Here is a 26,500-nt window from a genome sequence, read left to right as displayed (position 1 = left end):
CGAGCGTGTGTGGGTGAGCGTGAAAGTGTGCAAGTTGTTGCCTACTTTTTGGCATCCTCCTGGCCTTTTGTCTGCTCACTTGTTGGCTGGGTTTTGTTTGCCTGTTTGCTTTGTTTTCCACATGGGCCACATTATTATGATGTCTCTTCTCTTTTCGCCTGAATGAAGTGCATCGCACATAAGGGAGAACGCCTGTGACTGTTTCGGGGATCCTGGTGTCCTGGTGTGAGTGTTAAAGTGCTAGCGATGGTCCCATTTTAAGGACACCAACGACACCGGCTTGGCTTCCACTCACATTTCAGGGCGAGAAGGCACTCCACACTAATTAATTCCCCATCATTACCGTGCAATGGCTCGGGCCGTGTCACACTGCCATCTCTAGTGGCATGCACGTTTCACACGGGGTCGCCCGACAACGTCAGCTTCGCGATTTTTCATCAAAGTCATGGCGGGCAAAAGTTGGCGAGAAGCTGCCCCATTGTTGCCTCTGACACTGACACCGGAAATGAACACATTTTCCGGTGCCATCCGAGGCGCGTGTGTGTCTTTGTGTGTGAGTGTGGCTGTGTTTGCACACAGCACACAGGGCAGAGCACATCCTCGCACACGGACTCACACTGGAGACCACAGGGAGCAAGATTGAAAGTCGCTTAATGTATTGTTTCCCAGCTTTCGGATTTCGGGGGAATTCTTACAAACCGCTTCTGATCTTTCAGATCTCCAGAGAAACGGAGGAGGAGAGAGCATGCTGCTTCGTCCTGGGTCCTGGTGAATTTAATTACTCGACAGGTGCTTTGAGAGCCCTGGCCGCAGTCATACCAACAGCTTTACAAAAGAAATGCATTTGGCCAAGTGAAAGGCGACTCACTTTCCGGGATAACAGTTGGGAAAATGTTTTGTTTTGACAACCAAAAGGATTCCAAGGCTAGGACTTTTAATTTTGAAGTCAGACTGCATTCAAAATTACATTTTATGACAACAAGGCGGATTTTTAATATCCGCATCTGTCTAACATTGCGTATACGTAATGGTTTCCGCCTCTCTAAGCCCAATATCAAGTATACGCCTTGTTAGTCACTTGGAAGTACCTAACTGCCCTAATAAGTATGCTACAAAAAATAAATAAGCAATACAGTTACCAAGAATGCTCAAAAGACAATCCCCTCCGATAACGGGACAACTACAGGGTATCATAGAGCCAATCCGATCGATTGCAGCCTCTCGACAGCGATTCTTTTCCATATCCTGGCGCTTCTTCATTGTCCTTCCTCATTTTGTCGTGATGGCCCCTTAATTAGCTGTTAAAACGTTTCGGCATCTGCCGAAACAATTACACGCTTTATTTCCACAAGCGGCACGTTTTACCTTGGCTGCAACCAGTGGCCACGCCCCACAGGGTCCTGCGACTCCTGTCTGACTGCATTCTGCTGCCTCCTGCCAGGGGGCTCTAATCCAGGACTCAAATCATTTTACGCTGTCGCCGCATGTGGGCATTAACTTAAATGCCGGCGATGGCGACGATGATAGTGGAAAAGTGGGGGTTCGGGGACATCCGGGGAACGTGATTACGATGATAAGGTCCTAGGCATCGAGTCCTGTTCCGCCTGCTTCTGCTTCTGGTTCTCCTTCTGCTCCTGCGGTCCTGCGCCCGAAAGCGGCACAATCTGCTGATTTATATTATTGTCACGTTTATGACCAGATTGGGATTGAAATTGAGAAGCGTCGGGCAGGCCCCTGGCCCTGTCCCTGCCCCGGTGGCCTGGAGAGCCAGGAGCGGGCATGTTGAGATTCCGCTTACGGTGCATTGCACTTTTTACAAGCAATTAAAGCCCGGGCTGGCCTCGCTGAAGGGGGCCTGGGGAATAGAAGAAATGTAGAAATGTGCCAGTGAAATGTCTGGAGGCAGCTGTAAATGAATAATGAATGCAATTCAGCGAAAAATATATTCAATTCAATTTCGATGCGTCACTCGAACGCCGCTCGTCGCTTATTAATTTATGACAGTCATTTTTAACGCTTTGCTGCCCACGTTGCCCCTGCAAGTGACAGTTGATTTCGACTCTGGCTCGTCCCTGGCCACGCCCCTCTAACACCAGGCCCCCAACTCCTGCCCCTCCTATCCCTGCCACGGTGGCATGCGTCAAATATTTCAGAGCCATTTTTCAATTGAATTGAATGAATTTCTGAAATGAGTGCATGAATGCTGGAAGAAATGCAGGACAAGAAAAATCCACGCGTTTGTATACTTTGCCATCGTTCGGGTGGATTCGCTTTTGGATGGAGGATGGCCAGTGCTAGTACTGCTACTTGAATTTCAAAGGATGGTTGACTGTTTCAGGGGATATTTGGTAGTTGCAGGAAGGGTGTGGCGCTAGTCCACACTCCGAAGCGATCCACCCATGCAACTTGTTCTAGCCTGAAATGATTTGTGTTCGGCCTCTTTGTTGACGGGCCTCGAGGGCGGAATGGCCCATTTGGCCTGGCTTAGAGTGGCCATATTTCACGCTCCTCTGATGGGCCTTGTCAACGTTCGCCCCCTTCGCTGCGCCCCGGCTGCCCGAACCCCGTTGACTGGGCGCTGACTGGCGCATCCACGGACATGGACATGGACACGGACAAGGATATTACGCTTTAATTAAGTACAAGCCCACTGCAATTGCATTTCGTGGCTACCGCTCTTGAGCTAATAAAACATTCAAAATATTTTGTCGGCTCGTTTCTTGGCCGGAGGCGTGTGTAATTTTGCACATTTCATATGAAAAGTTGCGGGGCCCACGCAGGAAACTTTTTCAGCCAGCCACAATGGCAAACAGCATCCTTCTTGGCACAGTGGGTGCTGGATCCAAATTATCAGATAGTTTCTGAAGACCCCCAACGACGTGTAACTTCGCTAAAGGAGATGTTTCTTTCCTCCCTGGCGAAGCCCTATCAAAAACATCCATGAATTCAGGGCGTAGACTTCGTGAAGCATCCACAGTGCCTAAGAAAAGTTTCTTCTCGCCAAAGATTAACAGAAACCAGGGGCCTGGTCAGGGGGGGAAGGGTGTGTGGAACAAGGGGGGTTTCCAGGGGCGTGCGTGTTTCTGGCGGCGCATGTTTGGCAATGCGGTAAACCAAATTATGTGCTTAGTAACTTGCCACTGCAACCGAAGTCGGTGCAACCACCGAGGCACCCGCCCACGTCGTCGCCCCCTCTGCCGATCCTTTGTGTATTTGATGCAGCTGCATTTGCACAGCAGCTCCTCGTACTCGTCGTACCCGCCCACGCCTTTGAAAGGATTCACTGCTTACACTTGGCCGATTTTTGCTGCCACTTTTTGGCCTCTTTGCACAGGTGTTCCTCGTGGCAACTTTGCCGTCACGGTGGCACGGTGGGTCGGTGGCTCGGTGGCAGCAGAGTGAAAAACTTTTGCCCCCAAGGAGGAGGCTTTAGAGATCCTTTAAACAGCCCACTCCATCTCGATTCTTGCAAGCCACAAAGACAGTAAGGATGCACAGAACTTACATTTTTCTCACTTGAATATTTATTGTACTTCATTTAAATCATTTTGTATTTGAATTTTTTACATATTTTTCATTTTTTTTTGCTTTGTTTTTAATTTTATCAGCATAATTCAATAATATATATCTGTTTTTGTATAGTATAATAATTTTATAACACGTTTTTCTGCACTGTGCAAATAATTTGTCCATCAACTCTATTAAATTTGCGTTTTCCATTTGGTTTTTGCGTGATGGAGTGTTGATATTCAATTTTCATTAATTTTTTAGTACAGTCTACATTAAATTGTTTTACATTTGATTTAGTTTACCGACTAACTTTCTGCTGTATATTCTTTTGGGGCTTCTCAAAATATTTCATGTTTTAAACACTTTTTGTTTTCCTTTGGTTTTAATATAAGCTGTATACACTTATATGTATGTCGGTATGTCCTGGCACGTATATATGCGCGAGCACACATACGCACCCACATACACTCTTGTATATTTCAATTATACATATATATATATATTTATATATATAGGTATATTTGGATTCAACTTATGCTTATACTTTCAATGGCATAATAAATAGACAAACAATGATTTATTCTGTTGTAATTTGGTTGTAAGTACTAAATTTGCTATAACAATCAGTAAATATACTTAATCATATATACCATATATATATATATGAATATATGTGTATATATATATATTATATATATCCTCTCGCCCTTCTCCGCTCGAATGCCCCTTCGTCCCGAACGACCCTCCATACACATATTAATATATATACGAACATGCACGCAGTTATATGTAAATGAGTATATATATATTCATACATGTATGTGAACAACGCCATCGAGGCTGCCCTTCTCACAACTGTGTATTCATAACCCAGATATATGACATACATATATGTATATGTGACGTTCACTAAAAGCTCTGGAAACTTATTTATAAGCATATTGTTTTGCGCATTTCTGTTATCTAATCAGTGATATGAGCACTAATTACACAGAAATTAAAGTAAATATTTGTAGGGCAAAGCTACACTCACGTCGAATGTGAAGTAGTACGTACTTATGTAATTTATTTAAGTTACACAAGTGCTTTTGAATCGTCTCTCTTTTAATTGTTTATTTTTATCAAAATGGCGCTGTGGCGGCTTCCGTCGCACTTTCTTTTGTGGCGTTTCACTATTGATACCCGGTACTCCGAAGGGTTTCAAATGGTCATACTAGAAAAATTTAAACTTGAAATCGCTGGCCTCAAAGTCAAAAACTCTGTTGTTTCACGGCCGAATGGGTAAGAACGAATGGGTTCTCCCACGAATAACACTCGTGTTCTACTCTACATGTTTTGAGCACCGGGCCAGGATCCTGACAGCCGCTTAATATTGTTATTTATTTTAAATTATTGTTTATGTAAATACATACCACCATAAATATGTATGTATGGATTACTTATTATAAGCAATTTTAAAGATATACACCATCTACTATTCAAAACAATCGGAACTTTTTCTTGTGGTTTTTGGTTTTGGTTTTTGTTTTGGTTTTTGTTTTAAAGTAATTCATATCTTGCCTGTACTTAAGTGGTTTTCCTTTTTATTTGTTGTAAACTCTTATTAAACTATTTTGGTTTGGCATATTTGACTTACAACAATTTGTAATACAAAAAAGTAAATGTACATAAAAAAAACAACAACAATACAATTTTTCATCCGCATTTACTACAACTCTCATTTTGGTGTTGTTCTAAAAGCTGCTATTATATTTGACAACAATTTTGAACTATTGCTGCTGCTGCTGCTGATTCTGTATGTTTTTTTTTTTTTGTTATATTTTTTATATTTTTATTTGTTTTTTAACTCTTTAATTGCTCGGCTCGCATAAAGCAAAGTTAACGGTGGTTTCATGTACACTTTTTGTACGAACGCCCCTAAACATGGCACATCCTTCTCGCTTATCACCCCTCGCTCCTCGCTCCTCGCTAGTCGTTTCTCGCTACTCGCCACTCGCTTCTCGTAACACTCTATGCAACATCCAAAACTTTATCTCACTTTGATTTGCTTAGATCTCCATTTGAATGTAACTCTTGTAAACGTCTTATGTTTTGTTTTGCTTGATTTGTTAGAGCTTTAGTTAATTGAAATAGTTGAAAATGTATTTGTTTTTAGCGTAGAAAGCACAAAGGTTAGCTCAGATATCGCATACAAAGACTTTGCCTAACAGCAAACACTGGGTTGACAGTAAGTATAGCTAATTCATATGCACAATGAAAATAGAAATGTACTTAGAGCTTAATAGTATTTGTTTTTCGTTAATTTAGCGTTTCATTCGATTCATATAAAGGTATTAGTCGCGAACAACCAGGATTTCAATTTAATTTGATTTGCTTCATCGTAAACGTTTATTGTTAACATGTTTTTTCGATCGATCAGTGCATCGAATGGAACAGTATTTGATCTTAAGAGTTGGCCGTTTATACATATACATACATACATATATATCGGTACTTTTACCAGATTTCTCATTGAGTTTTATTATTCTCATTAGTTTATTTTACACAGCATAGCTCGATTCCTGTGATTGTTTTTAGGCGGGCAGCTAAATACACATAGTTTTTGTTAAAAAGAGTTGAGTTGAAAAAGTATGCACAGCATTTATTATTGGAGTAGGAAGAAAGTATTTGCGCAAGTCAGTTTTTAGTTTTCAGATTTCGCTTCTAATTGGAAAAATAATTGGATATCGGCTCGTCTTCAAATACTAATAGATAGGAGATATCGGGATGGAGTTCTCAGTTTTCCTGTCCTGCCTTTTGAGCATTCGGCCTCATCCTCATCTTAATAATCAATGAAAATACTTTGTACTTGAGAAAACGGTTCCATTGCAATGCACGTATATATTGGGGCTCGTGAGAATTTTAAGTACATGTGAAATGAAACAGCTTTCCTTCGACTCAACTCAATATCTTGTAAATTAAAACAAAACTCCTTGCGCAGAAACTTTGGCTTATAATTAGGACAAGAGCCAACGTAAAACTGGTGTAGTTAGTCGGGGCTTCCAACAAAACGATTGAACTAGACATATTACATGGATCGTGTTCTGGCTCTTCTATCCCCATTCCATTATTATTTTTGTGACTTTCGATATGAAATAAAATTGTATATTTGTATACCTTAGGTATCGATGCCGATTCCAAGTCCTCTCATCTATTTATACTATTATTTAGTTATTCATTATCTCGGTTTCGGTTTCGGTTTTGGTTTTGTATTTGGGGTTGGATTTGGAGTTGGGTTTGGCGTTTTCAACTGATCAGAAAGACGCTTCTGCGGTGATTTGAACATTCATTATTAGATTTAGTTTCATATCCAATTCGATTAATGCCTAATTAGGCTGATTAAGCCAACTTTTCATTTGTAAATAAGTATGCACATTCTGCAGATAAAGTATTTCGTTTTGGTTTGTTTTAGTTTTTCTTGTTATTTGTTTTTAATGTATATATTGAAATTTCAGCAATAAACCACTCCTCCGTCCACCTGGCTCGTATTTGTTTTCCTCCCTCCTTGCAAGAACGTCCTGAAGCATTTGCAACATTTACATATGAATACACTCAATTGTCTCACACACCTCGTGTGCCATGCACCCGAGTTGCAACTCGCCACTTGCCCCTACCCGAGCCCCTACTTCTTGTGCGGCTTCCTTTTCAGCAACTTGTTGACCACTGTCTTGAACAGATTCGATTTTATTCATAAGTACCCCAGAGTGGCGTAGGTTTTCACGAAGGTTCCGTCATTGGCGCTCACGTTTCTGTAAAAGATTGGAGGGATTAGCAAAAGAGTTCCACTTGCGGGAGAAATTAGTTATGAATATAGGCTTGTTTCAGCTTTTGGGTATTATGTGAGTCCTGAAACAGGCCTATACCAACATCATTACTAACTCATCTTCCCAGGGGCACACGGCGTTGTGGTCTGCGGCCTCCATGCTGCTGCCACCAGCCTTCTCCTTGTCCTTTTCGTCCTGGGAACTGACCTTCTTGCCCTCGGAGTTTCGTTTCTTGCGACGCTTGCGCGCCTCTTCGTTGCTAGAGGTGGGCGTGGCTGCGGCTGGGACTAGGGCAACGGGCTCGGGATCTGGATAGGGTTCGCACAGCTCGTCGTCCACCGTGTCTACGTCCAGCTCGGCCAGGGGTGCCAAGGATGGCGCAGGAGTGGGCGCCGGCGGTATGTAGCCCAGCTGGAGGTCGGTGTCTATACTCTCGTAGTCGTCGACCACGTCCTTGGGGTCACTGCCGAACTGGAGGCCCTCCTGGTACTCGTCGGTGGTAGGCGAGAGCTCCTCGAGCACACCCCTCGGTTCCTGTTCCTCTTCCTGGCCCGACGACTTCTCCTCGGCCTCCGGCTCGTGCTGGACTTCATCGGGATCCTCGGTGGTAGTGGTAATGGTAGTGGTGCTTGTGGTGGTGGCAAAGGTTCTTTTGGTGTCATCCGTGCTAACGACCTCCAGGTCCAGCTCCAGCACCTTGATAATGGGCGGACTGCCCCGTTCCGAATGGAATTCCCTGGCCTCGATCAGCTCGATCTGCACCTCCTTCACCAGGGTCAATGGAGCTTCGGTCAGTTGCTCCTGCAACAGTGGGCTTGTGGAGGCCTCCACTTGGCGACGCGCCTCGACTGGCTCAGGCGCTCCCTGCGGTGGGGGCGGGGGCGTGACCTTGGTGACGGGCGGCGGGGTTTGTGCGGGGGTGGGCACCATCACCACGGGCAGCTCCGACGTGGAGCTCTCGCTGTTCCGCTCGCAAAGCGACATATTGCTGAGCTCGTCCTCCAGCTCCACGTCCACATCGGAACCGGAGTGCGGATCCTTGACGATGGCGCCGCTGCCAAATCCGGATCCGCTACTGCGGGCTTGCAAGGGAGCGAAGCTACCGGAGGAGCTGGTGGCCACCACACCTGGGACAGGGCCAGGAGGTGCCTCTGGGTTGCCTACAGATGGCGAGGATGTGGTCGTCGGAGTGCGCCCCAGCTGGTAATCCGAAGTGTGGCTACAACGGGAAACAAAAATAGAGAAACAGGACTTTCAAAACATGCGCCATTGAATCCTCACCTGGGCGTGAAGGAGACGGAGGCCCGTCGCTGCTCCGGAAAGTTGGGAATCAAGCGCTTTACACTGGCTTCGCCACTGTCCACTGTGTTTTGGTGGCGGATGCCCAGGTTCCGCTGCATCCGGTCGTTCACGTCGCTGCTGTCGGAGGAAGTGCTGGAGATGAAATGGGACTACAGGAATCAGGTCATTCGGAGGATCCGGACCCAGTTACCTGGTCAACCGTAAGGGCTGAGAGGCGGTCGACGTCTTCAACGACGGTCCTGGGGCCGCCTGCTCCGCCTTCTCCGCTGAGGCTGCATTGTCCAGGTCCCAGGGACACACCGATAGCTTCACCTGGGCAGGAGCCACCGGAGCTGCTGCTGCCGGCTCGTCCCAGGGACACACCGCGCTGCTGCTGGCCAGGGAGGAGGTGGTGGCGTCCTTCGGCTCCAGAACGGTGGACTTCGTCTTGGGCGTTTCTCTGTGAGGGCAATACACACACATTTCGAGGGGATTATAGCAGATTTCGCGGGACTCTCTTCTCGTACACTTAGACAGTGGTGGAAAAGGATGGCTAGTGTTTAATGTCAAGACTCACACATATGCTTATATGTACATTGGTAACAGACAAAGAGAGAAAGAGAAAGACACAGAGAGGGGGATAGAGAGGTGGTAAGGAGCGCAAAAGCATCATAAACAAAGGCCATTTGGCCAATTTTCTTTTTTCAGTACAGAACACACAATAACAACAGCAAACATTCGAGCATTATAACGATCGAAACCAGTTTTCACAGTTAAAGAACAACAACGAAAACAGGACTTGGCGGTGGAAGTAGTGGGGTAGAGACTCGGAAGATAGACCGGAAGGTAGTTAGAGCCAACGAGGTAAGATAGGATCCCCGCTAAGTACTCTCCAAGACACTAGTTAGCAAGAGTCGACTCAGTATCTACTGAAGAAGTATCTACGGTACAGTCAGTACAGTATCTACTCAGCGGACAAACGGACAAACTTAAAGAGTATCTGTATCTTTATTTTCATTGAAATTCTGAATTAAGATAAAGAGTTAGTGCGAACTTTACTCTTCATCTCAAGGCGGTCTTAAAGATAACTAATAGTATTAAAGCCCATCCTGAAAAATGGCTGGGCATTTGACTAAGGTGGGTATAGGAGGTCTAGGGTCAGGGTTGGGGTCTAGGGCACAGATGGAACGGTAAAAAATGAGGAGAAAACTAGTATTACGGTAATAAGTTGTTTGGAAAAGTTGTAGCATTTTGAGGAATGCAAGTGGTAGGTAGGCGATTGGTAAAACAAAGCAAAATGGAGTTCTTACGGAAGTGGCTGTAAACTACTTTCGCGATTTCCGTAAGCCGCATATATCCCGATATCCATGACCGCCATGTGGCGATGGGGCATATCGCCTCGATAAACTGTATCGCTACTGCGGTGCGTGTGACGTATGGTGTGACATGGTACATGGTATAATCAATTTAGTATCAGTTCTTCAAGTTTTCTTTCAAGTAACAACCAAGGATCAAATCATGATTCGTAATTATTCATTTCTTTACTTAATCCAAGCAACTGAAAAGGGCGAACCAAAAACAAAGGCTCCCTCGAAAATAATAAGAGTTCCAAACACACTCATATTATACGGGCCCTCTGCAGGCTTCTCCTTCCCCTGCCTGTCAAAAAACTTACCTGAAGGGGATCTCGCTGAGGTTGCTCTGCGAATGGGAGTGTGGCACCTTGGACCCCGCGTCCTTGTTCACCCCGATCACGGCCAACTCGTGGGCGGAGCCCGTCAGACTCCGATCGCTGCCGCGTCGCCTGGCGAGGCTTCCCGGAGGCGGGGCCTGCATCATAGAGCTCCCCGAACTTCCTCCCACGCCGCCTGCTCCGCTTCCCTTGGCCGCATCGCCGAGATTCGGCTGGCTGGAGAGAGCGGCCGTCATCTTCTTCTTGGCACCACTGACGCCGCCAAAATTAAAGAAGCGCTTCTTGTACGAGGGCTGGATTCCGGTGTCCAGGAGGCGCTTGTAGTGCTCCGAGCGGATGAAACGCGGATAGCAATCCTTCTTCAGGAGCAGCATGTAGATGTGTTCCGAGGCCGAGTCGAACGTGAAGCGAGAGGGATTCTTCAAGCCACGCAGAACACTTTCCATCGTCTTGCCATCGATGTTAATCTCGCAAGGGGCTCCAGGCTTCAGGAATTCCCTAAAATTATTAACAAATTTATTGATGCACGTTAATAAAAAATTTAGCAAAAATCGAATTAAAGTTATTACTTTCAGGAGTAGCAACGATACTCGGTTAATCCATATTAAGCATAAGTTCTTTGAAGCCTAGGAGGGATCAAAAGGCTATTGGCCAAGATATTGGCTTCCGCACTGGACCACATTTTATGTGGGACCCCATAGAAAATTTGAAAAAAATTGATCCGAAAATTGTTTCCCAGGTTTTGATGCAGAATAATGGAGAATTGAACTGCGAATCCATAAAGGTATTCCGCTTAAGGATCAGAGGGATATTGGCCAAGATATGGCTTGCGCACTGGACCACATGGACCTCCCATTGGTTCCCCTAAATTTCATGTGGGACCCCATAGAAAATTTGAAAAAAATTGATCCGAAAATTGTTTCCCAGGTTTTGATGCAGAATAATGGAGAATTGAACTACGAATCCATTAAGGTATTCCGCTTAAGGATCGGAGGGATATTGGCCAAGATATGGCTTCCGCACTGGACCTCCCATGGGTTCCCCTAAATTTCATGTGGGACCCCATAGAAAATGTGAAAAAAATGGATCCGAAAATTGTTTCCCAGGTTTTGATGCAGAATAATGGAGAATTGAACTACGAATCCATTAAGGTATTCCGCTTAAGGATCGGAGGGATATTGGCCAAGATATGGCTTCCGCAGTGGACCACATGGACCTCCCATGGGTTCCCCTACATTTTAAGTGGGACCCCATAGAAAATTTACAAAAAATGGATCCGAAAATTGTTTCCCAGGTTTTGATGCAGAATAATGGAGAATCGAACTACGAATCCATTAAGGTATTCCGCTTAAGGATCAGAGGGATGTTGTCCAAGATATGGCTTCCGCACTGGACCACATGGACTTCCCATGGGTTCCCCTAAATTTCATGTGGGACCCCATAGAAAATTTGAAAAAAATGGATCCGAAAATTGTTTCCCAGGTTTTGATGCAGAATAATGGAGAATTGAACTACGAATCCATTAAGGTATTCCGCTTAAGGATCAGAGGGATATTGGCCAAGATATGGCTTCCGCACTGGACCACATGGACCTCCCATGGGTTCCCCTACATTTTAAGTGGGACCCCATAGAAAATTTACAAAAAATGGATCCGAAAATTGTTTCCCAGGTTTTGATGCAGAATAATGGAGAATCGAACTACGAATCCATTAAGGTATTCCGCTTAAGGATCAGAGGGATGTTGTCCAAGATATGGCTTCCGCACTGGACCACATGGACTTCCCATGGGTTCCCCTAAATTTCATGTGGGACCCCATAGAAAATGTGAAAAAAATGGATCCGAAAATTGTTTCCCAGGTTTTGATGCAGAATAATGGAGAATTGAACTACGAATCCATTAAGGTATTCCGCTTAAGGATCAGAGGGATATTGGACAAGATATGGCTTCCGCACTGGACCACATGGACCTCCCATGGGTTCCCCTACATTTTAAGTGGGACCCCATAGAAAATTTAAAAAAAATGGATCCGAAAATTGTTTCCCAGGTTTTGATGCAGAATAATGGAGAATTGAACTACGAATCCATTAAGGTATTCCGCTTAAGGATCGGAGGGATATTGGCCAAGATATGGCTTCCGCACTGGACCACATGGACCTCCCATGGGTTCCCCTACATTTTAAGTGGGACCCCATAGAAAATTTACAAAAAATGGATCCGAAAATTGTTTCCCAGGTTTTGATGCAGAATAATGGAGAATTGAACTACGAATCCATTAAGGTATTCCGCTTAAGGATCAGAGGGATATTGGCCAAGATATGGCTTCCGCACTGGACCACATGGACCTCCCATGGGTTCCCCTACATTTTAAGTGGGACCCCATAGAAAATTTACAAAAAATGGATCCGAAAATTGTTTCCCAGGTTTTGATGCAGAATAATGGAGAATCGAACTACGAATCCATTAAGGTATTCCGCTTAAGGATCAGAGGGATGTTGTCCAAGATATGGCTTCCGCACTGGACCACATGGACTTCCCATGGGTTCCCCTAAATTTCATGTGGGACCCCATAGAAAATGTGAAAAAAATGGATCCGAAAATTGTTTCCCAGGTTTTGATGCAGAATAATGGAGAATTGAACTACGAATCCATTAAGGTATTCCGCTTAAGGATCAGAGGGATATTGGACAAGATATGGCTTCCGCACTGGACCACATGGACCTCCCATGGGTTCCCCTAAATTTCATGTGGGACCCCATAGAAAATGTGAAAAAAATGGATCCGAAAATTGTTTCCCAGGTTTTGATGCAGAATAATGGAGAATTGAACTACGAATCCATTATGGTATTCCGCTTAAGGATCAGAGGGATATTGGCCAAGATATGGCTTCCGCACTGGACCACATGGACCTCCCATGGGTTCCCCTAAATTTCATGTGGGACCCCATAGAAAATGTGAAAAAAATGGATCCGAAAATTGTTTCCCAGGTTTTGATGCAGAATAATGGAGAATTGAACTACGAATCCATTATGGTATTCCGCTTAAGGATCAGAGGGATATTGGCCAAGATATGGCTTCCGCACTGGACCACATGGACCTCGCATGGGTTCCCCTTGATTTTAAGTGGGACCCCATAGAAAATTTACAAAAAATGGATCCGAAAATTGTTTCCCAGGTTTTGATGCAGAATAATGGAGAATCGAACTACGAATCTATTAAGGTATTCCGCTTAAGGATCAGAGGGATATTGGCCAAGATATGGCTTCCGCACTGGACCACATGGACCTCCCATGGGTTCCCCTAAATTTCATGTGAGACCCCAGAGAAAATTTACAAAAAATGGATCCGAAAATTCTTGTCCAGGTTTTGATGCAGAATAATGGAGAATTAAACTACAAATCCATTAAGGTATTCCGCTTAAGGATCGGAGGGATATTGGCCAAGACGACTTCTGTACTTACTCATAAATTTCGTTGACCTTTCGGGCCACCTGGGAGTGGGCTGAACGGCGAAGCCGATTTACTGCGATCCAGAAGCGTATGTTCTCGTGAGAGTACTCCTTCTCGAGGAAGCTCGTAAACTCCTGGAGGCCCGTGGGGTCTGACACGAGCTCCTCGATGGAAATGGCCCAGCGCTTGACCCGCTTCTCCGTGGGCACCTCCACGAAGGTGTTGTTCAGCTGCCAGAAAGCAATATCTTCGGTAACCCAGGGATTGGAGGGCAGGGCCGGCTGGAGGAAGAAGTCGTACTCGGTGAAGGTCTCAGAGTAGCCAACCAGGGACTCGCAGGCCTGGGACATCTTCATGCGCGTCCGGTTGAGGGACTTGCCCAGGTAGTCGACGTCCCGCTGCAGGTCCTCGACAGTCTTTTTCTTGTTGGGCTTCAGGCCCTGGCGGTCCCGCGAAGGCACTGGACAGGGTTCCAGGGGCGTGAACTGGCCCGGGGGTGGACGGTGGACGCGCCAGTAAGCCCGCTCCTGGGAGTCGCCGACGATCTTGTCCCCCTTTTTGCGCTCCTTGGCCAGCCGGACCTGCTCCTCGGCCTGCATCGAGATGAAGTCCCACTTGCCCTTGAGGTTCTTGTGGAGCGAGGCGAGGGCCTCCGCCTCGTAGTCCTCGAGGGCGTGGCGCTGCTTGTTGCGCAGGGAGCGCTTGGCCAGGTAGATGGCGTACTCGACGTTGTCGGGGGCCTTGTGCTGCCAGGGCCAGTAGTAGGGCGTCTGGAAGCGGTACAGGGAGGAGTCGTCCTTCACGGTCAGCGTCTTCGAGTCGTTCACCGGGAAGAAGTAGCCGTGCAGGCACAGCTGGTTGGCGATGTTGAGGGCCTCGGACTCCTCAATCTGCAGTCTGTCCATCAGCCACTCGATCAGATCGTAGCCCATGAAGGCGTAGGGTATGGAAGTCAGAAACATTTTCTGCTGCCGCACTGGAACACCGTGCTCCTGATCCTGCATCTCCCGCACCAACATCTCCATCTAAAAGAAAGGGAATTAAGATATCTACGCCGTATAAATTGGAGGACCAAGGACTCACCTTATCGAAAGCCATGGGTCGCGATAGCTTCTCTATGGTCTGCTGCTGGTTGCCGCCGCCACTGCTTCCGGAGCCCAGCAATCCACTGCCACTGCCCGCAACGGGAGCAGGAGCTATTCCGGATATGGATCCGTGATGGGGAGCGGCATTCGGAGCCGTCGCTGCCGCGGGCAGAGTTTTCTGGTGGGGATGCTGGTGGTGCTGCAAGTGGTGGTGGCCCACAGAACTGCCACTAAAGGCGGTGGCGGCCTGAGTCGTGGCGGAGATGGCGGTCGCTGTGGAGGCCAGGGCCGGACTGGTGCTGTTAGCATTGCCGCTGCTGCCGCTCGTGGCCAGAACGGGTGCAGCCGCCGGATTGTTGTTCCCGGCGGCCGAGGGTGAGAACTGCTGCATCGCCTGGATCACGGCATGGGGCTGGAGGCTCAGACTGGTTGGCTTGACGCAGACCGGGGCCTGCGTACTGAGGGTGGGAGTGGGGGTGGTTAAAATAGTGCCTGCGGATGCGGTGGCGGGTGCGGGTGCTGGTACGGAGGTCACCACCACAGGGACCAGGGCCGTCGACTGATTGCGGAGCACCAGCTGCCGATCCCTATCCGGCGGCACTCCGCCGGGAGGTTCCATAGCCGCGACTGTGCGCCGTTTTGGCACTATCCTGCCCTCCGGTTCCTGCTCCGGCTCGTGCTCCCGCTCCTTGTGTGTCTCCTGCTTCTGCTCGTGCTCCTGCTGCTGCTGGGTGTCAGCTGGCTATTGACCACACAAAAGTTCACTCCGGGGTCCTGCGACCGGAAGTGTGCTGTGTTTTCGTGTCGGTTTTACGTGCTCTTCCGCGCTGTGGCTTTTGTTCGTTTCATGGTACTTGTTTATTTTTCACTTTCTCCTTTTTCTTCTCTCGACTCCTGCGTGAGCGTTCTTTGACAATATATCCTTGTGTGCAGTTATCCGAATTCCATCATGTCCTTGTGTATGGAAATATTTGCTGTGGAGAGTATAAAGCATTAGGTGGCTTAAATCGAACAATAAAATATAGGAAGGCCTACAATGTTTCATGATTTGCTCAGTTTCGATGGCCCTTTCCCCAAAGGCCCGCCTCTAGCCAGTTTTAGTTGAATCCTGCGCCGGTAGGCTGCAGATTCTTGTGCGTAAAGTTTGGTGTATTCCTCTAGCCATGTAGTGGCTGCAGACTACTGCAGGCCTGTCATAGTCCCTGGGATTCAATCTGCAAAACAGGAAAAAATAGGCGTCAGTTTGAAAATAATAAAGCCAAGTCTGGGCGGAGTGGGATTCATGCCGTTGTCTGTATGAGCCATTCGCCTTTTTTGTGCGTGCCTGCGCGAACTTATGTAACGCACGCACTTGCCCACGTCCCCACATCCCAAGTCCCACGTTTGAGGACTTCGATCGAGTCCTGCAGACTTTCGTGCGCCCCCTGGACGCTGGCCCCAAAAGTTCAATGCCACTAGGGTTGTCTTTTGTGTGTTTAAAGCCGTTTGAAGCACTTGTCGCTGCGAAGTCCTGCTGCCGAGGCCCAGAGCCCAAAGCCAATCAAAGTTGGAGGTTTATTTATCACCTCTAATCAGAAATGGAGCAGGCCGACGAGGCGTGCATGTTCAAATGAAATACTACACGGGAGATAATGGAGTCCCGCAGAAACATATATCATACGAACGATACCCATTTGGCACAGGTGCCTAGCATGCCTAGCGTGCCTAGTTTGGATCACTCCCAGCTAGGTACATACATTTTGAAGTCCATGGAACGCACTTCCTGGGGTGAAATGCGTACTTCCAGCTAATTGGAAGGGGTTAATCGAGTTATGCAGAATGCGCCCTGTGTTGCATAGCCTCCATTGATTGCCCCACAAAGGGCCGAGGACGACACAGAGGGCGCTCAGTTAATAAACAATAATCAATCGAGGGTGGAAGCTTTAAAAATAAGACTATAAATAAACTCAAAACTTCGTGAATGGTTGGCAGTAGTGAGTACCGGGTATTGCATAGCCACGATTTCAGAAATTCCACCTTAGGCCTTGCAGAGAGACTAGTCACATTTTCACTTTCCCTTCGAGGGAACTCCGGCATAACTGCGACTTTGGCCAGTCCCGAATCAAAGAGCGGTGAAAGTTGCTCTTTATGGCCAGAACACAGCTCTGTGAAACGGGGGGGATGGGGGTCTTTTAATTAATTTGTTTGACTTTTGATTTGGTTACAAATTTAACATCATTACGGTCAAAAGTGTCGAACTTGTTTACGTTCTAGGGACGGACTACATTATACTCGGCTCTCAGCCTCAGCCTCAGCCCCAACCTCAGCCTCAGCCCTTTTGATTTCGTCCTTTCTTTCACTTTCTCTCTCTCGCATTTCTCTTTTACTTTCTGGCACTCTCACTCGCTCCCTCGGTGCCTCTCAGTCGTGCCCTGGCACTGTCCCACTCCTTCCTCAGCCGCTCTTTAAATGTGACTTTTGTCGTGCATTTGTCGTTGGCGTCGTTACTGGGCCGGAAGTTGGTTTGAAACTGTTGGCAAATGAGTTTCCGTTTGCGAGGGACGTTTCCTGCCTGCGTTGCTGTAGTTTCTCCTGACTTATGCCGCCTCTGCCGCCCTTTTCTGTTTTTTTTTTTTATTTATTTGCAATTACACACTCGCACAGTTAGCAGAACTTTATTAATTTGCCACGCTGTATTTTTCTAAAGGCACACGGCACACGGCGGAGCACACAGATTTCCAATGGGTCCCTCCGAACTTCTACTCTCTGTACATACACAATATATAATTATTATTTGCTGGCAGAGCTGCGTCTTGTATTAGTCTTGACCCTTTTCCACTGTTTATCCTTTCCAGCCATCTCGTCTCGTCTCGTCTCGGCGACCTCCTGTGTTTGCCTTCGCCTTCCTTTGGAAATTTGGCAATTAAACTTTTATTTAAGTTTCTGCAAAATATGAAACTGGCCAAAACCAATAGATTTGAAGGCAATCGGTGGACGCTGAGGGACTCGACTCATTGAGAGGAATGATTTCCCGGGGAAAGTCTTGATCCCACGGGCCAAGCTGCGAATGCACTCACTGCGTATGAGTGATTAATGCCTCCGTGAATTTGGGAAAACGACTTGGTCCAATTAAAAGGCAGAAGAGTCCTAATCACCCTCCTCAGCCTTTGTTTGCAAGTGCAGGCTGTGCGGCCTCCTCCGTAAGCCTCCTTGGGAAGCGAACTTTGAGGCGGCGTTCAACCGACGTTCGCTCCTTCGGCAGCAGTTGGTGAAGAGGACTTGGTCCGGTGGCCGTGAACCAGCGCACCACGTCGGGGTAGGTGGGGCTTATCTCCGCATTGATATTGATTACCATCCCAGTACCTTCCCAGTGCCAGGACAGTGCGGAACAAAACAGTAGAGCGCACGGTGCAGTGGGCACGGCGCAGTTGATTTAGATGCGATTACAGCCATGGCTGTGGCACGGCTCTTGAGTTGCCATAAGCCGTAAGCCATGAGCAGAGGGGCTTTGTTAATGGATTACTGCTACTGCAAGATGCACCATTGTTTACGTTCTTTGACGGCTTAATCTGCCCACACGCTCCTTTGATCAAGGCCACAAGAGCTCGGGCCCATCTTAATCTTTAAAGTGCACCCACACGGTCGCCCGGAGAGAAGGGGTTCTCCCTAGTCCCCACAGCTTTGATCTTCCCGCCCCCCGATCGAGCTCTGGCGGAGCAATTACGTCGCAATTGAAATCAAAATTGCGAATACGCAGTACAGTAGCCCTCGCATAATACTCCTAACTAGGTCCTAATTGATTTAAAAGTTCCTGCACCACACTGCGTATGAGTGATGAGTGCGGGGTCGGAGTATCACTCATACGCAGCGTGTGACAAGCAAACTTTTTTTGAATCAACCAGAGAGTGCACTTTTTTGAATGAAGCGCGCACATGGCGTATGAGTAATATCGGCTTTAACAGGCACGCTCTGGAGGTCCTCTAGAGGTTCTGTTCGTGATTGCGACTGCATTTTTACTGTTCGCGGACCGAAACGCTCACTAGGAGGCCTCACTGTGCCGCCAGTGGACCGAAAAACAAAAAATGAAAGTCCCGCCGCCCGCCGCCTGCCGCACGGACCTCTGGCCGACTAATACACGGGCACATTACAAGCTAATAAACTAAAACGGTACAGTGTCAGCCTAGGACTGTCTGTGTGTGAGTGGGGGTGTGGGTGGGGGTGTGGGTGGGTATCGGTGGGTGGCAGGGCGTATGTGTGTAAGCTCACACACACACACATGCACGCAGCGGGCGAAGAGAGAGAGCCGGAGCAACAAAAAGCTTTAATAGGCGCAGTAGATAGCCTGCCACGGGGTTCTCTCCTCTTTTTCGGTTTCTACAACAACAGGAAGGAGGAGAAAAAAAGTGGCTGGCCAAAAAGTAGAAAAGTTGGCCCCGAAATGCGCAAAACATTTTCTTTTCCTTTTGGCCCGAAGTACATATGTGCTCTTTGGAGTTTCCGAAGAAGCGACGTGAGAGACGGGGGACCTTGTGTCCTTTGGCCATCGTCGTTGTTGTTTTTACCCCCCCCCCCCCTTTTTAGCAATCTTCCCGCCACTCCTCCCACGCTTATTCTGGGGTACTTGCAGCATTCAGACTTCTCGGACCAACCAGTTGCCGTGAATCGCTTTCGGCCGCAATCTATAAACAAATCCACAAATACACATTTTCGTAATTTCGTACAATCGTGTGTATACATCCAGTGGGCATTGGCAATGGCAATTAAATATTTACGTCCACGAGCAGCTGGTTCGCAACTTCTCCCGGAACTGGGGCTCTCCGCTCCGCTCCGCTCCTCTCCTCTCCGGCATCCATATTGTGTGTTTGTGTGCACACCCTCGCCCCGACCGACACACGCACACTCAGGCCTGTCGAGTGTGGTGGAGTGCATATGTAGTGTACCCAATGCCTGGGTCAATTGAAAACGAAAAGCAAAAAAACCGAGAAAAGACAGGGGGGGGGAGCAACTCTTGGACTGGCTGCGTACTTGGCTGGCACATTTTCACAACTTTTTCATTTTCCATTCCGCTGGCCACACACAAACAGTCGCGGATCTCCTCCTTTTTCGCAAACAGCCTCCTGGCCAGCCAGGCTCACGCAAAAACTCTCAACAATTTCACTGTCAATGTTAACATAACTAACGGCACTCTGCAACTGTGCCACACTCTTTCACACACACACACACACCAACACACACACAAACAATATCCGAATGTTTTTTGCTACCTTATTGCGCTCCCTTTCCCTCGCTCATTTGGCAGTGGCGCTTCTCAGTGCGATGCCTTCTCCGTCTCCTTCGGGGACTCTCGCGATTCTCCAAAAAAAGGGCCAAAAAAACGCAAAAGAAAATTTGTTTCCACGTATTCCTTTTCGATCAGCACAGCACAGGACACTCTCGTCAAAAAAAATGAAAGAAAGAAACACACACACACACACGTATGGAGGAAAATGGCACTAGAAGTCACTTTGCGGGGCAGCTTTCGATTTTCGTTTTGGATAATTATTGATTTGCGCGACTTTGAAAACTCAGCCTAGGGTCTTCCGTCACTCCTGCCGTCTCTTATTATGTTTCCATGTTGCTCTTGGGGCTCCTTGAAAACACCGTCGCACGCAAGGACGTCCGCCGCACACGATACTTTGAGCCAGTGTCCGCGTGTAGGAAAATGGAAAATGGATTTTCCCTGCTGGCACTTTTTTCCCTGCTGGCTGGAGAGAGCGCTGCTGACGCCGCGACAGCGAGAGCGGGGCGACGAGTGGCCGAAATGAGAGAGAGCTTTCCGAGCGGAACTGCATGGGAAGCAGGGCAGCCATCTTGGCCTTTTCCGCTAATGGCCAAAAACCGCTAGAACTAACGGTTTATTTTTACAATAAAGTGAATTTATACCACCAACTAATCAGTAGAAATTTTATCTTAAAACTATAAAGACTTAAACCTTTTAATTTCCATTAAATTTAAACAAAATCTTGTCAAGGATTCCCGTTAGTAACAGCATTTACAGTTAGCTGTTTTCCGAGTCCTGTCTCTGGCAGCAAAGCTCGGCGGCAACCCCTTGGCGAGCGATTAGCGGAATCTTTCATAAGCCACTGACGTTATCGAGTCCAGTACTCGTTGCTGGAAAACTTTTGACTCTGCGCCTTTCTCGACTTTCTCCGCCCACGAGCGCCCAATATTCAGCTCCACCCTCGCCTTCGTCCCTCCCTCGGCCGGGGCTTATCCGTGAATGTAAGTGTGTATCCCATCACTGCACTGCATCGGAAGCGAAAGGGACAGCTGATAGGGGGTATGCCTGCCTGGGGGACCCCAGCCAGATGGAACAGAAAGACTCGAGAGTTGTTTTAAAAAGACAACAAGAAATGTATTGAATTAGTACAGTAATATATAGTATATACACGTAATATTTTGTACATATATGTATATAATTCCTTTTTTAATTTTATACTGTTTTAAATCGAATGAAAAAATACGCTTCTCTCGCGATACCTTCGCCCTGCCGCGGCAATAACTCATAACTTCGTACATATTAGGTTGAATACGTTAAGAAACGTGTGTGTTTGAGTTGCATTTTCAATTTTACTTGTTTTCAGTGTGCTCCAAAATACACAAATCAGTTTATAATGTATAGTGTAAATTTTTTGGCCTATTTCCCAATACAAAACTACATAACTTGTCAGATCTTAGATTTTCAGATTTGGAAATGATTAGATTCTACCTACCAATCAGACTACATTGTACAAAATATCAAATCATGTCGAATCGAAGAGACTCTTCCTTGTTAATTCCTGCCTATCCTTAGACTCTGGCCTCGTTACACTGTTAAGATTCGTCGCTTTCCTATATACTATCTTAAACGCAAACATGCAGGGGGGGATGGGAAGAGGGCAGAGGGTTGCAATCTTCGCAAAAGGATCAATTGTTTTTGGGGAGAAGTGGGATGCACTCCGTAAATTCTATGTAGCTACTAGTGAATCAAATAAAACCCACTAAAGTCAGGTCCTGTTTTAATAACTCTCGTTTCCGTTTCCGTTTCCGATCCGATTCCGCTTACGAGTCCGAGTCTGAGTCCTGTTGCCGATCCTACTCCATCTCCTGCACCCTCTTACTGACTACCAAACAATTCCATTCGGGGATTCCTGGATTTCCTGGTTAGCGAAGTCTTCTAGAATTATCACAAGAAGTTGGCATTCGTGTGTTCGGTGGCGCTTTGTCGGCGTCACATGTAGGAGGGCGATGACTTGCGGGACCGCGATCGGGGCTTCGAAGGACTCTTCAGGCTGTGGCGGGAGCTGCTCCGTGGCTTAAAGCCGCGGTCGTTCCACGGCTCGGAGACCCTACCGAACCAGTGTATCAGATCCATCACCTCGAGCTGAAATAAAAACAGGAAAGTTCGAGTATTTCTAAGAGAGAAGAGTGATAACAGATGTCCCCACCTGAAGGGTCTGTGGCAATTCCTTGAATATTTCGCACTTGGTCAGCTGGGCGTGCTGCGAGAGGAAGGAGAGACACTTGGACTTCAGGGCAGTGGCCATGTAGCGGTCCGCGATGCCCAGCAGACAGACCACGGAGTCTTCGTCGATCAGGGAGTAGAGGGTGTTCTCGCAGAGTTCCTGAAAGCCAAACATAACAGTCAATAATATGGACGAGAGGAGGAGCCCTATGGAGGAGACCTTCAGATCGTCGATGGAGTAGCGATCCGCCAGAAGCATCAGCTCGCACACCTGCTCCGCCCCCACCGTCCGGTCGATGGGGGCGCCGTACAGGTAGAGCAGCAGCCGCCGGAAGATGACGGGTGAAGTGTCGGTGATGATTACTTTCCGGTTGATGGACTCCTGCATGCCGGACATCAGAGCCTTCTTGAACCACTCGCAGCGCGCGGCCACGATGACCCGGTGGGCCTTGAAGCTGTGCACCTGAAGGGCGCAGGGAGCAGGGGACGCGCTGACCTCCGCATCCTGCTTGACATCTCCTTCGCCCGAGGGAAGTACCTGCTGGGGAACGGGGGTGTAGGTGTGCACCTCGAACTCCATGTCAGCCAGCTGGGTGGAGTGCAGGAGGCGCAGGGCATTCTTCGATAGGTTGCTGTTGGCCGCGATCGGCGGCTCGCAGAGATGCCGGATGAGGTTGAGCTGAAAGGGATGTATTAAGTCGGATATTCGCCGGATATGTGACTCGGAAGCCCACCTTGATGCTCTTGTAGTCATAATACTGCTTCCGCTCCACATACAGAGTGTCCTTCGCGGGGCTAATCTCCTGGTTGAGGTTGTTTTCGTGGTCGGCCACCTGGCCACCCTTCATCTCGCTGATGAGGCTGCTGGACTCGTCCAGAAGACCCAGCTCGACGACGGCCTGGGTGAACTCCTGCTTGCGGACCAACTGGCAGATCTGGCTGATGGCGTCCCGCAGGGCTGCCTTGTGGTCTAGCAGCTTGGCAATGACCCCGTTCTGTGTGGGCGGGACAAGGGTTAGAGAAGGTCTTCCGAAAAGTAGTTACCCCATCTTACTATTTGACTGGTGGCCAACTTGAAGCAGAACTTGAACTCCTTCCAGCCCAGCTTGTCGTCCAGGCGGTCCGACAGGTTCTCCACGATGAATATGTAGGCGGGTATGTCCACAATAAGCTGCTCCAGGTTCTGGTTAATCGTACTGCTCTTGCTCAGGAAGTCCATGTCGCAGAAGGTGCTCCTGAGAACGGAATTAGACAGATTAGAGGCCACTGGGAAGGCAACTCACTTCTTATCCTTGATTATCTCCAAAGCGGCCACGATCCGTCCGTAGATGTCGCGCATCTTCCGCACCTCGTACATGTAGAGCACGAACTTCAGGTCGTTCTCGGCCGAGCTGAGTCGCTGCTTATCCGCGAGATTGTCGTAGAGCGTAAGGCCCACGGGGGCGCCGCGTCGAGGACGTGGGGACGGTTCCCCACCGCCGCCGTCGGCGAATTGGAGCTGCATGACGATGGCGTCGTCCACCTGCTGCTGCTGCAGCGGGAGGTCCAAGTGGGAGCATTTGAGGTCCTGCAGGGCGAAAAGCTGTAGCCTAGAGCCCTCTAGAGCTAGAGGATCACTCACCTTGCACATGATTTCCAGTGAATTTTTGATTTCCTCTATCACAGCGGTCAGTACAAATAAGGTTGATTCGATCTGGAAAGGATAAGTATCAGGATTAGACTCGAAACGGAATCCTCTCAAGGAATACTTGCTTCAGGTACTAGATAGGTCACCAGCTCCGCCTTCTCGTCCACGCTCAGGCCCACAAAGACCCCGAGCACGTTTCGGAGCAGCTGCTGGATCTGCGACATGAAGATCGGGATGCGGGTGCGGATGTACTTGACGATCTCGTTCTTCTGGTAGCGGGTCATGTGCGTGGCGTCGGTGATGAAGATGTTGCAGAACTGGAGCACCTTGGCGCAGCCTATGGCGCACTCCCTCAGAGCGTCCTGGAAGGTGGTGTACAGCTGGGCCGGCTCGTGGGTGATGTTGACGGGGTCGAGGCACTGGATGACCCGGTTCAGGATGCCATGCAGATCCATGGTAACATTGACCACAACTGGAAGGGATGAAAATTGTATCGAACCCTCAAGGAACCTCATTCCACCACACTTACACTTCTTGAGCCGCATCAGCCTCAGGTACTTGCGGGTCGGCTCCATCAGCTTGGTGAGCGAGGGCTGGGTCTCCGCGAAGCTGATCAGCTTCTCGCACACGTCCTCGTCCAGGTCCGGTAGCAGGGACTCGGTGTAGAGCCAGTGTAGGATGGGGCTCAGCAGGAACGTAGGCAGGTTGCAGAGGACGCCCACGGGAGTCAGTGGCGAGGAGGGCGGCGTGTCCATGGAGCTGGGGAACGGGGAGGGGCTACGGGCGCGGTACGGCGATAGCGGGGGTCTTCGGATGCCGCAGACGGTGAGGCCGCCGGCGGAGACAGGAGCTAGCAGGGGCGTCAGTGTTGGCGTGGGCGTGGGCTGGAGCACGAGATCCTGACAAAAGTTGAAGATGTTCTTGCAGTGCGCCTGCGAGGTCTCCAGGTGTGAGTCCGAGTGCGATGTAGGAGGCACCCGAAAGAGGCCGCCGGCGTTTCCCTCCAGGCCCAGCAGTCCAGTCCGATTCACAGCCTCCGCGTCCTCGGCGTTGCCATTGCTGAGGCAGGTGAAGCTGCTGCTGAACTGGTGCGCCCGCTGGGCTCCGGCCAGGGTCTGGAAGTCGCACGGGGGCTGCAGGTAGATGGGCGACAAGTTCAGCCGAGGCAGCGACTTCTGCTGCTCGTCCCCGTCGCCGGAGGAGGCGGGGGCCACTGAGATTCGAATGGGGTTGGGTGTATTTGGTCCGCTGTGACAGGATCTCGGGGCAGGACGCCCGGAGGCGGCCGCGGCGGCAGAGGAAGGGGCACTGTTCACGCACATGCTGCAGTCGAAGCCGTTCAGCCGGAGAATGGAGGCGTGCAGGGCGTAGTCCATTCCGCCGGAGCTCTTCACCACTACGTCGCTGAAGTAGGACTCCTGCAGGGCCTCGCCGAAGCTGAGCTGCTTCTCCTGGCCGGCGGCCTGTCCGTCCTGCAGGCGCTTGCACTCCACGGCATACCAGTTCTCGCAGCTGAGCACCAGGGTATCTGTGGGGGTGAGGGTGTTGGTCTGCGGAAAGGAAGTGTTACAGAGGATAAGTTGGGTCAAAGGTCAAGGCAGGCGACTCTAAACTCACGCTAAACTCAATGCTGTGGCCGGCAAAGGCGCCAAAGACCAGGCGCGGATTCGTCTCGTGGACATCGAAGGTCTCGCAGCTGAAAAGGACACTCGCCGACTCGCAGAAGGGGCCGCAGTCCTTGGACTCGGGCAGGGGGCTGACCAGGTCGTTGTACCAGGTGATGTCGCTGGTGTCGTCCAGCCGGAACTTAATGCTGCATAGAAAATACTATTTTCGTAAGTGTCCTTTTGATGCTGAATCCTCTTAAAACTCACCCCTCCAGGCCGGACAGCTCCCGCTTTCCCTCGAAGGTGCAGCAAACAATCTAAACAGGGGCAGAGCAATCGGAATAGAGATCTAGGAGGGAGCAGATTCCCGATATGGGCGAAAGACTCACCTCCCATGTGCCCAGGTACGTGTGCACCAGCGCCATCCTGTCCTGTCCCGAAGCCGTTTTTCTGTTGCCTAATCCTGCTGCATGCCACCACCATGCGTGTGCGCGTGTGCCTGTGTCTGTGCCTGTGCCTGTGCACCTGGGAACTGCAGTGGGCTTCGCCCGTTGTGGCACTTTCCCCAAGCTGGCACTTACCCACTTGCGAGGATCCTACTCGGGAGCCAAATCGGATCCTTACCCCGTTTTTCTCCGAGTTGTCCTCCTGTCCTGGTGGCTCTAACGCTTTTTGTTGGCCACCATTGCCGTCCTTTGCATGTATGTATTTGTTGTAGGGAGTTTTTGTAACTGCGCTGCCGCTGTTGCTGCCTCTGCCACGGTCTCGGCCTTTGGCTCGTCCGGCGAGTGGCGAGACCCTCTCTTGCGAGTCTCTCGCTTCTAGCCACTAGTCGCTCGCTCATTGGCTCCACTCTCCCCATTCGTTTCTGGCCAGGACGAAAAGGAGCAGCTGACAAAGCGTCGGAAAAGCTTCGCTCGAAAAGCTAACCCACGCTGGAGAACCTGGCGGAAAGCTGGCACAGCTGTGGGTAAGTTCGCTTTC

General features: G+C 48.9%; 2 protein-coding genes across 8 annotated transcripts; both read right to left on the bottom strand.

Annotated features, from left to right (window-relative positions):
* Positions 1-3,501: 3,501 nt before the first annotated feature.
* LOC108123859 (regulator of G-protein signaling 7) lies at positions 3,502-20,581 on the bottom strand. Of its 7 annotated transcripts, XM_017239239.3 has the most exons (10): positions 20,064-20,581; positions 15,856-16,034; positions 14,819-15,794; positions 13,748-14,760; positions 10,270-10,785; positions 9,905-10,012; positions 8,806-9,054; positions 8,595-8,747; positions 7,429-8,532; positions 3,502-7,298 (listed from the first exon to the last, which is right to left on the bottom strand). In XM_017239239.3, the coding sequence occupies exons 3-10, from the start codon at positions 15,437-15,439 to the stop codon at positions 7,238-7,240; spliced, it is 3,825 nt and encodes a 1,274-aa protein (XP_017094728.2). In that variant the 5' UTR covers positions 15,440-15,794; positions 15,856-16,034; positions 20,064-20,581; the 3' UTR covers positions 3,502-7,237. The 7 variants fall into 7 exon arrangements, with proteins under 7 accessions (XP_017094728.2, XP_017094723.2, XP_017094721.2 ...); XM_017239234.3 differs by lacking the exon at positions 9,905-10,012 and having other exon boundaries at positions 8,595-8,729; positions 20,064-20,580; XM_017239232.3 differs by lacking the exon at positions 9,905-10,012 and having other exon boundaries at positions 20,064-20,579.
* Positions 20,582-21,176: 595 nt separating this feature from the next.
* LOC108123922 (uncharacterized) lies at positions 21,177-26,476 on the bottom strand. The gene is made up of 12 exons (XM_017239331.3): positions 25,906-26,476; positions 25,784-25,833; positions 25,527-25,722; positions 24,439-25,459; positions 24,035-24,381; positions 23,904-23,975; positions 23,566-23,849; positions 23,337-23,517; positions 23,017-23,277; positions 22,503-22,961; positions 22,266-22,442; positions 21,177-22,201 (listed from the first exon to the last, which is right to left on the bottom strand). Exons 1-12 carry the CDS (start codon positions 25,939-25,941, stop codon positions 22,049-22,051), a joined length of 3,237 nt encoding a protein of 1,078 aa, XP_017094820.2. The 5' UTR covers positions 25,942-26,476; the 3' UTR covers positions 21,177-22,048.
* Between the last annotated feature and the right edge of the window lie 24 nt (positions 26,477-26,500).

The sequence above is a fragment of the Drosophila bipectinata genome, chromosome XR (assembly GCF_030179905.1).
Source record: "Drosophila bipectinata strain 14024-0381.07 chromosome XR, DbipHiC1v2, whole genome shotgun sequence".
NCBI lineage: Eukaryota > Metazoa > Arthropoda > Insecta > Diptera > Drosophilidae > Drosophila > Drosophila bipectinata.
Note: the sequence above shows the minus strand (reverse complement) of the source record. Positions and strands in the feature narration are given on the sequence as shown.